At 36.6% G+C, this 12,699-nt stretch overlaps 1 protein-coding gene and 1 long non-coding RNA gene across 4 annotated transcripts in view; one reads left to right on the top strand and one right to left on the bottom strand.

The window, feature by feature from the left end:
- Window positions 1–4,940, top strand: part of GSPT1 (G1 to S phase transition 1) — a 33,387-nt gene extending 28,447 nt beyond the window's left edge. For all 3 annotated transcript variants that reach the window (XM_069569981.1, XM_069569978.1, XM_069569980.1), the window contains exon 15: window positions 264–4,940. In XM_069569981.1, the coding sequence (XP_069426082.1) occupies window positions 264–316 (53 nt within the window). In that variant the 3' untranslated portion in view covers window positions 317–4,940. The remainder of the gene's footprint in view (window positions 1–263) is intronic.
- Window positions 4,941–9,228: 4,288 nt separating this feature from the next.
- Window positions 9,229–11,969, bottom strand: LOC138428977 (uncharacterized). The gene is made up of 2 exons (XR_011252640.1): window positions 11,872–11,969; window positions 9,229–10,038 (listed from the first exon to the last, which is right to left on the bottom strand). It is a non-coding gene; the product is annotated as an uncharacterized lncRNA (long non-coding RNA).
- Between the last annotated feature and the right edge of the window lie 730 nt (window positions 11,970–12,699).

The raw sequence follows: 12,699 nt of genomic DNA, 5'->3' as shown, positions 1-12,699 counted from the left end.
ATTGAATCATATAGTTTGTGGCCTTTAGTGTGTAGTTTATTTCACGCAGCATGTTTTTGAGGTTCACCCATGCTGTGATACGTATATAATTCATTCCTTTTTATTGCCAAATAGTAATTCCACTGTATGGATATATCCACACTTTACTTTTCAGCATAGGTCTTAATTAGTAATTTACATTGTAAAATAATGATAAAGTTTTAATATCTAACATAGCCTTGCTGTTAACTACTGAAAAGGTTTCTTAAAATTTTCATTTCTAGGTAAGACCATTGCAATTGGAAAAGTTCTGAAACTGGTTCCAGAGAAAGACTAAGCATTTTCTTGATGACCCTGCACAATACTGTGAGGAAAATTGACTGCAAAAGCCTACTTCACACCGCCTTCTCTTATTTTCTGCCCATTGACAAACCTCTCCCCATATTTTGCAAAGACAAAATTCACAGCAAAAGTCCACATTATGTCAGCTTTCTCATATTGAGAGCTCTGCTATGCCACTGTTGAATTTTTCCCAAGATTTTTTTCTTCCCCTCTCAAACTCTGCTTCCTTGGACAGATTTGGCAATAGCTTTGTAAGTGATGTGGACATAATCGCCTACAATAATGAAAAACCTACCAGGAATTTTTTTATTTTTCATTTCCCCTTGGGCATTCCTAGTCTTTTTTCCCCCCAGGCAGATCATTCTGAGTGTGCGAGTGTGTGTGCACATGTTACAAAGACAACTACCATGTTAATAAAATATTCAATTTGAAACCCTTTTCGGTATTTGAATTGCTTTTGAATACTGTTTTTTATCTGGATGTAACATTGTTGCATTAGCTTTTTAACTTGACCAAGTAATCGAGTACATTTTATTACTTGGACTTTTCTAAACTTTCCCTCTCCACTACTTAAATGAGGCACTTAGAAACCATGTTCAAGTTTGTATTAAAAGAAAGAATTAGATGGACCCCTTCTTTTGATGGTTAATGCATACATACAATATCTTTATGCAGCTGTGACACTGCTTTATTAGGTCTCTCGGTTATTTTCTGCCAACTGATATTTTAACATGGTTTCTTAAACAAAATAAGTGGTTTTAAGACACAGGAACAGCATATCTGTAGTTTTCATAAGTATAAAGCATAATGAAATTGTACCCCTACAAAAAATTCCATTAACTTGTTTAATTAGTGGAATTTACAATATAGACAGCATGTTGAGACCTGGCAAAAATGCCTCCTTTAGTATTTATAAGAGCTGCATGCAACTAGTATGAAAACCGTATCAATTTCAAGTGCCAGTTCTACAAATTACTCAGTTTATTTATTGTTTATATCAGTAATTTTAAAGGCTGACCCTTGCTGGTTAAAGCTAAATCTCATCCAGTAACTAAATGAACACATATTTAGAACCATCAGAATCTGCACAGACTAAAGTTAACAATGACAAGTAGAATTATGTTTTTCTCAACTATGCAAAACTGTTTTCTTAAATATATTGCTGAAATTTGCTCAATTATGATTTGGATGGCCCAGAGCGCAGCACTGTGGTGGTTTTTAGATTGAATCCTGACCTTATGCTACAACTGTCATGATTTTGAAATTTTTAATGAGAATAAATGGAAAATGGAAGGGATACTTTCAGGGATTTTTTTCTGGATTTATTGGAAGCCCCACCTTGATTTTGAGTGTTGCCTTTTACCCAAGACTTAGCCTCTTTTAGGTTGGCTTAATCTCTAAATAAGATACTTTGTAATTGTGTATCTAATGACATGTCCCTTCCCTGTAATCTTCCTGCCTTAGAAAAGAAAAGCCTCCTCTGACTATTTCCAGCCACAAAACATAAAAATTAAATCTAACCGTTTTCATAACTGTAAAATTCCCACTCATTTCATGAATGAGGCTACATCTTATGGACAGAGCACAGATACTGTCCTACAGTTTCTTGTAACTATACTCATGGTTATTAAAGTTGCATGAAATTTAAGTTATACTATGTTTGCAAATCTGGGCTTTTAGTTTTCTGGAATATGTGGGAACTTTAATCAGTACATTATAACTTTTCATACTTCCAAGTTAAGAACAAAATACTAGCAATTGCTTGGATTTTAATGAATCTCTAGAAGCTCAAGAGTCACTGAAATTATTTCCAGAGATATATTTCCATTTTTAAATTGAACACATTTTTTTAAAAAAGTTATGTTTGCTATTAAAACAGTTACACTTTTAGAATATTATGTGCATGTTGCCAAGACTCAAAATGACTTGGATATCAACTGTGAAGGGCCTACCTCTAAAAAAAATGAAGAGAATAAATATAATCATGAAATAAAACTATTGATGGATTCTTGCACATTTATGCAAGTAAGATTATTTAGAAGAAACCTCATTGTTACATTAACCAACACCATACATTTTTGTTGGCTTTGAAGTTCCATGGGAAGAATGCTTACTTGATGGATTGTAAAATCTTCATTGCACTGCCTGGTTACTTGGACAGGCAGATGTGTCTGAAGTGAACTAGCAGTGTGGGGAGATGTTAGACCTATGAAAAGCAATATACAGATTCCTGTGCTGTCATTTTGTCTTCTGCAAGTGCAAGTGTGTTTATATTGTTGACAATGCAAAAACAGGGTAATTGGCTATAGACTTAGGATATTACAGACCTAAACATTTTTCTTTTCTGTCTTTAGCATAGATACGTTAGATTCACAATTTTCTTTGCATCTTTTTACATTAATAATGTTCTTTATACAGCTTTCATGCTAGATTTAATCATAGTTTTTTAAATTAATAAACTTAAGATAATTGAAATAAACATTAAATAATTGCCATTTTTCAACCTTTATTTCTTACTACGGGAGAAGGGGAAATGTTTCTTGTTTTTAATTTGTAAGCATAATTCATCCAGTGAAAATTATGTAAAATCAAACTAAAAGCGATGGACTGAGTATATAATGCTATGAAATTAAGTGACAAATAGTATTCTTGAATAATTAAGCCCATGTATATTTGTTTTGAACTGAGTCTTGAAATATGTGATAATTGAATGTAAAAACTTTGTGAATTGTAGAAGAATAAGGTTATTCACTGTAACAAGAGGTAGTTCGTACTTGTCTGCTAGTTACATAAACTACAAGAACTACTTGTACAAAATAGGAGGGACTTTGAATGTGATGCAGTTGACAGATACTGGCATCCTCAGCTGAAGTGCTACAGATATTGCGGGTCATATGCTCAACCAGCTGCAGTTTTGCAACCCAAGAAAAAGGTGAATTTATGCTCAAAAACTGCTTTCATGATGAACTTTTGAAAAAAAAATCAAGAAAACTCCCTGGCAATCTTCAGAAACACTAGTTGTGACTGTAGTTACCCCGTGGTCTTTGACGGCTGTTGGATCTGGCAGCACTCGCACCTTTCCTCACTGGCGTGGACTCCTTATGGACTGTTGCTTCATGGATGACAGCTCCATTGGTTTGGGTAGGAAAGTTTTTATTACAGCTCTTAACATCAAGCAACTTGCAGCTTTTAAAAACCCTTTGTGGAAATTCTGGTAACAGCACAATAGCTGATTGTGGAATGATTAAATGTTCAGTGTTCGTCTATCTTAACAGAATAAACTGTGCCATTAATCCTCTCACAGACATACATACATAAGGTAGATAGCAATCTACAGAATTTAGGGGACAATTTTCTGTCTCCAAATAACATGGCTTCTATTTCCTCCAGCTGATTTTTTCCATGATTGTAGCAGATGTCATCTAATACATTTATGATCTTAGTTTCTTTCCTCTAGAGATCTTGCCATGGCAGCAACTTAAGTAAATAAATGTACTTACACGTGCACAACTCAAAGACTAGTAGGTTTAAATTTAGCAGTCAGTTGGTTATATTAGATTTCATAGTAAATGGAATAGGAAGTGTTTTTATTTCCCTGTAGTTCAGTGCTTTCCATCTGAACCAGTGTACTGCCAAATTTCAGATAGGGTAAATTTGGTTCAACTTATGATGGTTTTGGCTCTAGGATATTCTTAATTTTCAATATCCTAGGACATAACTGAGTCTTCCTTCAGTACACTTTTCACATACCTCTAATCCTATGCTTCCTTGAAACAGTAATGTGCTAATGTAATGTGAGTTGTTTATTAAGAAGTGTTTTAAGGGCATGAAGGTGTGGGAATATTGGAGTATTCTCCAAAATAAGGGAGAAGCAGTAAGGCACCATGTCTGATTAGGCAGAAAATTAGGCAGGATTTAAGTGACCCTCAGAATGGTGGTAGTCTTTTCTGCCTTGTCACACATGCCACTGTGCCCTTTACTACCTACCGTGGAAACCTCAGGTTTGTGGACAGCAAAGGTAGAATGACATTGTGCTTCCCAGGCTCCCGTCTGCCAGGCACATTAGCCTAGTGCTTGTCAGCCCAAGTCCCCACTACCTCCTTGCCTGCTGCCCAGGAAGAGTGTGTGTGCTGGAGCTGGAGCTCCTGAACACCTCAGGCGACCAGACCACCCACATGCATTAGGCGAAACTGAGATCTGAGCCCAGGTCTGCATTTTAAGGACTTAACATTTGGCACACGTCTTAGTTAACTAGTTTCTTCTCTTTGTTCTAGAAGAAATGTGGGATCTCTCTCAGGCCAGGATTTAGTGACTAGTTTTCACTAGATGGCAGGTTAATACCTAGCTCTCCTTTTTTAAAAGACAGAATTGAAGGGAACTGATTAGGTTTGCTGGGTTTTTAACCTAATTCCAAAGCATGGCAGAATGCTCTAGGTAGGAATTATGGGAATCCAAGGTAAAGAAACCTTTTTCTTATAATTTGTAGCTACCTACTGTGCCTGACTTGGTGCCTGTGTGAGGATTAAGCCCTTAGTCTGCTCTTGCAATTATTCAAATGACTGAAATTTAAAAAATTTGCTTTTGTAATAACAATAAAAATTGTCATCTTCCCTTTTGAAGGATTTGTCCGTTTGTTTATAATTACTGTATTCTGTCATACTCTGAATGTATCTGCTTTCTTTACAGTTCTCAGTGTCGTGTTCAGGCATCAGAGGACACACAGGCTGTGTGTGCAAGATTGACAATAGAGTGTTTTTTATACTTCATGGCCCATGGAACCAGTGTCAGATACAAAAGTTGTATCTGACATCTTAAAGCAGAAAAATAGCATTAGTACCTTGGATGTTTTAGCTTTGTAGTGAAGAATTTTATCCCCCAGTCTAGAATAAATGATGACCAAATTACAGTTAGATTTTAAGTTTTCTGAATTTTAAAAGAACCAAAATTTGATGCTAGCATGATTTCGGAAAGTCACATACGGTCATGGCATCTTTTTGTGGTTCTTTGTATTTAATTTATCCTCTAAACTCAACATTAGTCTTAAAAGTGAAATAAACAAGAATAAGCAGTAAAAGAAATTGTGATTTTATGATTTATATGAACCTATTTTGCATTCTAAGGCATTTTCACCAAAAGTTCTATGAGTTTAGTGAAGAGCGAGGCTACTGATAATTTCTACCAGTACAATAGTTTAGCTAGAGGGGGCATAATGAAAGAAACATGTTGAAATTGCTTTGCACTCTTGTTTGTGACTGTCTAGGTTGAGACTTCACCCCTCTGAATTGAGCAGTACAGTCCTCCTAAAGAACTTTGTGTTTGCTAATAAATCACACAAATTGTTATACTTCAAACAAAAACTATCTCCATTGCCATCTTTGCTATTTTCCTGGCAAATACACTTAATTTTAGAATAAAAGAAATTTTGAAAGATTAGATGCTGAGGAGTAATTACTGTTTACAAACAAGGTCCAGCAGACAGAATGTGTACACAAAGGAGAATTTTTTATTATTATTTAAGATAAAACTTGCATACAGAGAAATGCACAGATCTCAAGTTTAACAATGAATTACCTGGTGTATACAATTATGTTAACATCGCCATCAACATATAGAACATTTTCATCACTACAGAAAGTCTCTTTCTGCCTCTTTCCAATCCATCCCTTCCTCCTGCCAAGGCAATCACTACTCTGCCATAGATTAGTTTTGCCTGTTTTTGAACTCCAGGTAAATGGAATCATGTTATGCACCCAGTTCTTTTTTCCAGGGCGGGGGTGGGGGTGGGGGTGTTTCAGAGATTAATTAACCCACCTGTCTTATCACTAGTTTATTCTCTTTACTGCTGGGTAATTTGTTTGAATTATCATTAGAAATGCAAATGAGTAAATAAGCCAGAGAGGAAAGCTTCACATCTCCTCCCTTTATCTGCTTTTATAAAGCTGTTACCACACACAGACCACTTGGTATTCCTCAAAGGTGGCGAAATAACTTGAGCTTCCCTCCCAATCTATCAGTCTTGAGTGCCTGCTTCACACTGTTCCCTTTGATGTGCCCTGTCAGCTATAACACTGGACTGTCCCAGGACTTCCCTGGTGGCCCAGTGGCCAAGACTCTGTGCATCCAATGCAGGGGGCATGGGTGTGATCCTTGGTCAGGGAACTAGAACCCACGCAGATAAGACTCCGTGCAGCCAAATAAATAAATACTAAGAGAAAAAATACCAGATTGTCCCTATCAGACTTTCATGTTATTAGAGCCAAGTTCATCTGTACCTCTGCTGATTAACTCTTTAAATCTCAAGGCTAAGTCCTTGTTTTCTTTTTTGGTAGATCTTATTAAATTACATGTATGAATAACTTTTAGAAGTTCTTTCATTGATCGCTTATTGATGACCTATCATAATACTTCACAGAGGCTATTGAAAGTGAAAGTCACTCAGTCCTGTCCAAGTCTTTGCAACCCCATGGACTGGAATTCTCCAGACAAGAATACTGCAGTGCGTAGCTTTTCCCTTCTCCACAGTATCTTCCCAACCCAGGAATTGAACTGGGGTCTCCTGCATTGTACGTTGACTCTACCAACTGAGCTATCAGGAAAGCCCAAATATTGAGGCTATTGAAAACCTTCCTAATTTAAGTAAAGATGCACTTTGACTATCAATAACATTTACCAGTTACATACTGTTATGGTTAAATGAACCCAGTCCTCCAAGAAGTTGTCAGCTGCTTATCTTCAATAATAAAAGATGATCAATGGTGCTGAAAGCACCTCCCCACACACACTTTTTTAAGCCTATAAATCACTTCTGAGAATAGTCTTGATGACATTTCTCAGGGAATATAATTCCTCTAAGTTAAGGCTGATAGGATTAAAAAGTTGTCTTCCTAAAAGGTGTACAAGGAGGCATTGGTGTCCTTTGTGAGACAGAGTTAAATGGGGTGCTCAAGGCACCCACACAGCTGTACCCAGATACAAGGAGAGAGCCAAACAGGAATAGCAAACAGGTTAATAGTTTCCCTACTGAAATTTTCTCTGGTTTCACTGTTTTCCTGCTTCTCATTCCCTAGGGCCTTCATTCCCTATTTTTTTTTTTTTTTTAATTATCAGAATCTAGTGATTTCTTGACTTAACAACCTCTTCTTCCCTCCTTGAGTTCAGGCACACTGCCTCCCCTCTTTCACACCTTAAGGTGCACATTCCACTTTCCAATCCTTTTAATAATGATTATTTTCAGCAAAGGGCTAACCCTGTCCTATTACAGTATGTGCCAGATACTATGTACGTATATACGTTATCTCATTCAATTATCTTAACAATTCCAGTGGAGAACTAGTTTCCTCTTACACATTAAAAAAAAAAAAATTGAGGCTTGGGAGATTAGCTGACTTGTCCAAAGCTAAATAACTACTATATTACTGAGTTAGGATCCAGACTCAGATCTTTCTGACCAAAAAGACCATATTCTTCCTATTTCCCTTATGTCATACTCTATACTGTCAGCAATACTGTTTCACCTCATGCCTATATCAATAATTCCCAGCAGATTTCAATACCAAGATGGATCTTGAGGACACTGACAGAACATTTTAAAAATTGCTTTTAGATAACTCAGACATGGATATTTCACTATATGCCTTGTTTTGCCATTTGTACTAATAATTATCTTAACTGCAGGGCTGTCTAGATTTACTAGTTGATTCTAGCAAATATTTATTTTCAAGTAACTAGAATTTGAGCTCCATTATTAAATTTGTTATTAAACTTTGTTTACCATCCAGCAACATCTTCATACATTCTTTGCAGGTAGTTGCATTATGATTTATTAAATCCTTTATACAATTATATACTACTTTGCATATAGTTGATGCCATTTTGTTAATAAGCAGGCAGATTTTGCAACTACTAAAAAAATTTCAAAAATAAAGAGAAACCTCTTTTAGTACCTTCAGGGAAACAATAGTATTCAGTGAGATCTGGGTGCTCAAAATGTTGACTGACTCTTACTTAATATATGCTTACTAGAAAAGAAATACTACAAGACTTAGTAATTGTCTCATTAGAAATGTATATGCTAATTACTTTGACTTCTTCCCCAAGATGTTAATGTATTAATTTTTAAAAAGCAATTTGCATATATGGTTCAAGATACTTATTACTTTTCCTTTAACTCAATTTCCACTAATAGAACTGCTTTTATTATTCCTTTACAAGTACAATTTTCATTTTGGCTGGCAATTATCATATTTAATTCATTTAAAAGTGGATAAAGGATAGATGGGCATAAATAATGTAATTAGGTGGAGTCTGGATAAAGTTTACAGAGTATTAATCTTGTGTGTGTTCCACAGTATCTTGAGTTTAAAAAGTTTTAAAAACAAGAGGTAGAATTGACAGCAGTTTAAGAAAAATTTAAGTTACTTAATTTATGAATGAAATATTTACCCTCAGGTATTGAGTGAAATTTTACAGAATAATGTGGATGTTTAAGGTTAGTTATTTTAAAAGACTACTTGGTAAGAGTAAAATATTTTCCAGCATAAATCCCAAAGTTAAATAACACACTGTGGCAACTACATCTATACAGAAACAAATGAAGTACAATTCACATTTAAAACTTAGTGCTCACTAATGGCTAATTTAGCTCTTAATAAATAGCAGGCATGGATATTTAGAAAAGGATAAAATTTCTTCAGAAATTTCACTGAACATGAGAATGGTTTCAAATACAGCAGAGCAAAAAGAATGAGGATTTTTTTTAAAATTATTTGAATTAAAAGGTCATTGGTGACTTTAGACGGAATAGTAATAGTGTGATTGAAATGAAAGAGTTAAGAGAAAGCTGAAAGCGCTTTATAGCACTTGACTACAAAGACAAAAAAAGGTAGGGAAAAAAATAGCATGGCACTATTTCTTTCTTTTTTTTTTTCCCTTCAGTATTTTTACTTTTTTTGCTCTTTATCTTTTATTTATTTTTACTTTACAATACTGTACTGGTTTTGCCATACATTGACATGAATCCGCCACAGGTGCACATGAGTTCCCAACCCTGAACCCCCCTCCCACCACCCTCCCCGTATCATCTCTCTGGGTCATCCCAGTGCACCAGCCCCAAGCATCCTGTATCGAACCTAGACTGGCAATTCGCTTCTTACATGATAGTATACATGTTTCACAGCCATTCTCCCAAATCATCCCACCCTCTCCCTCTCCCACAGAGTCCGAAAGTCTGTTCTATACATCTGTGTCTCTTTTGGTGTCTCGCATATAGGGTTATCATTGCCATCTTTCTAAATTCCATATGTATGTGTTAATATACTGTATTGGTGTTTTTCTTTCTGGCTTACTTCACTCTGTATAATCGGCTCCAGTTTCATCCACCTCATTAGAACTGATTCAAATGTATTCTTTCTAATGGCTGAGTAATACTCCATTGTGTATATGTACCACAGCTTTCTTATCCATTAGTCTGCTGATGGACATCTAGGTTGCTTCCATGTCCTGGCTAGGCACTATTTCTTAAGAACACACACGAAGCACAAAGACAGCTACTGGAGAAAAGGAAAATGAAGACAATGGAATAGGAGGAAAATTAAAAGAGTAAAGCCTTCAGAAGGTAAGAAGGGATTCATAGATTCAGTGTCCACTCACCACGTGACACGCAGACCTTGTGTGTACCAAGTAAATTTGAACCCCAGTTCTGGTCTCAAAGGACTCAATCTAGTGCATAGAGGAAACAAACTAATCAACAGTCACTATCACACAAGGGTGAAAACACTAAATTTAGAGAAGAACTCTTCTTACTATTGCTATTCTTTCAGTTTGTAAGTAATCTGAGTTCATGTGGCAGCTTATAAAAATTACAGCATTGATCACATCCTGCCTCATAGGTCTTACTTTGCCCTATTGCCCTGTTAAGTTGTAAACTCCCTTGTAGTAAGCACATACACGAGTTGCGACCTATTGAAAGTGAATAGGATAAAACCACAGATATTCAATCTGTGGAGAAATAAAAAATGCTAACTAGTAACTCAACAGATGCTTTAGAGGTTGACATAGCATTTATACCTATATAAATCTATATTTAAATATATAATCGTGTCCAACTCTTTGTGACCCCAAGGACTGTAGCCCGCCACGCTCCTCTGTCCATAGGATTTCCCAGGCAAGAATACTGGAGTGGGTTGCCATTTCCTTCTCCAGGGGATCTTCCTGACCCAAGGATTGAACCCAGGTCTCCTGCATTGCAGGCAGATTCTACCGACTGAGTTACCAGGGAAGACAGAGAGGTAGATAACCAAGTGCTATTATATGTGTTATCATGGATAGTAAAGAGAATTGGCGATATAAAGAATTCCCTGGGACACAAAAATAGTTTCACTTACTTCACCTGCCTTAGCCTGGGCTTCCCTGGTGGCTCAGATGGTAAAGCGTCTACCTACAATGAGGGAGACCTGGGTTCAATTTCTGGGTTGGGAAGATCCCCTGGAGAAGGAAATGGCAATCCACTCCAGAATTCTTGCCTGGAAAATCCCATGGACGGAGGAACCTGTTAGGCTACAGTCCTTGGGGTTGCAAAGAGTCGGACATGACTGAGTGACTTCACTTTCACTTTCATCTTCCTTAATGGTAAATAAAAGTTTAAAATATACCAATGTTCCATTTTTTTCCTCTCTCACTCATAACTCTCATAATCCTTTCACTGAAATTGTTTTCCGTAAGGTCACCATGACTTAACTGCCCAACAAATGGCTTTCCAGAAGTTCTTCAGTATTTCTGGTATTAACACATCCTCACTTCTCCATTCCTAAGCACCCTCTTGGTTTTCTTTTACATCCTAAACAATTTCTCGATTTTATAGGCTCTTTTTCCTCCTGTCTCCTAACGGGGCTTCTCCATATCTCTGTTCTGACTCTCTGCTGCTGCTTTTGGCAGTCTCATGTATTTCCAGTTTCCTTTTTTCTTTTCAGCCTTGCTGTGCAGCCTGCGGGACCTTAGTTCTCCCTGCAGTGGAAGCTTGGAGTCTTAACCATGGGACCACCAGCAAAGTCTCACTTGGTTGCCTGAGTAGTCTCAGGACTTCTCAAAGCTTCACCCAGAGCAAGTAATTTGAAAAGAAAAAAGGAGGGGGAAAGAACACTTAAGGTTGAACCTATAGTCTTTTTATAACCTAATCTCCAAAGTGACATCCCCTCACTTCTGCTCTATTCTATTTACTAAAAGCAAATCACTAAGTCAAGCCCTTACTCAAGGGACAGGGGAATGAAACTCAATCACTTAAGGCTTCAGTGAATTTGTGGGCATATGACTCTTTTAACCACTACAATACCACGGAAAGATCAACTTTCCTAAAGTCTAATTCATTACTAATTCCTCTTCTTCCCTGACACCAGTTCAAAAACCTTGTATCCATATGGTTTCTCCAAAATATAAAACTTCAGCTTGACAATTAATCCCTTAGGCTACCCACTCTAGCCTCATCTCCTCTTTCTCCCCTCTGCACATCCCTACTCCAGCCACTTACTACTTCCAAACACCACCATCTTCTTTTACCTGAATTCCTGCTGTTTCCCTTGGCCTGGAAGTCCGGCTCTTGACTTGAATTCAGATGACACAACATATGGCAGCCCCCATGTTCTTTTCAGAATACTAGGAGACACAGTACATGAAGCCTAAAGTAACAGCTCATTATCGTGTTAAGATGAATTCCAATTCTAAATTCCATTTAGAATTCCAGATTCTAAAACAGGCAAGTGGGAATTGGTGCCAAAGGTTTAGAACATTTTTCCTACAAGTTTTTGGTTAAAGATAAAACGAGACATAATACTGTAAATTAACTGTATTTCAATAATTTTTTTTAAGACAAAGTCAGTATCAGAGATCAGCAGAACTCCCCTTTTTTCAGCTTTGGCAATAGGGAAGGAGCATTTTCCTTGAAAGCAACTGACATGGAAAGCATCCCACTCCCATCCTTTCATATCAAAATTTTCATAGCTTTTTAAGAAACATATTTGATTTATAATAGTGTTAGTTTCAGGTGTACAACACAGCGACTCAGCTAATTTCTTTATCAGTAAATGTTTGCTGCTTATCTATTTTATGTACAGTATTTTGTACTTAATCTTTTTAATTAAATTTTTTATTTTGTATTGGAGTATAGCCAATTAACAATGTTGTGAGTTTCAGGTGGACAGCAGATGGACTCAGCCATACATACCCATGTAGCTCTTTTGCAAAATGAGCTATCCTGACTATCCATCAAAAAGCTCCTAAAAAAAAACCCTCTGGTTTATACCTCCGTGGTGAAAGGCCATATGGCTGTAAAAACAAACGAAAAAAGAGGCAAAGCCACAAGTACTGACTTGGACAACCTCTAAGATA

Source organism: Ovis canadensis, chromosome 24 (assembly GCF_042477335.2).
Source record: "Ovis canadensis isolate MfBH-ARS-UI-01 breed Bighorn chromosome 24, ARS-UI_OviCan_v2, whole genome shotgun sequence".
In the NCBI taxonomy this organism is placed as follows: domain Eukaryota; kingdom Metazoa; phylum Chordata; class Mammalia; order Artiodactyla; family Bovidae; genus Ovis; species Ovis canadensis.
The sequence above is the reverse complement of the archived record's forward strand: the minus strand, read 5'-3'. Positions and strand labels throughout refer to the sequence as shown.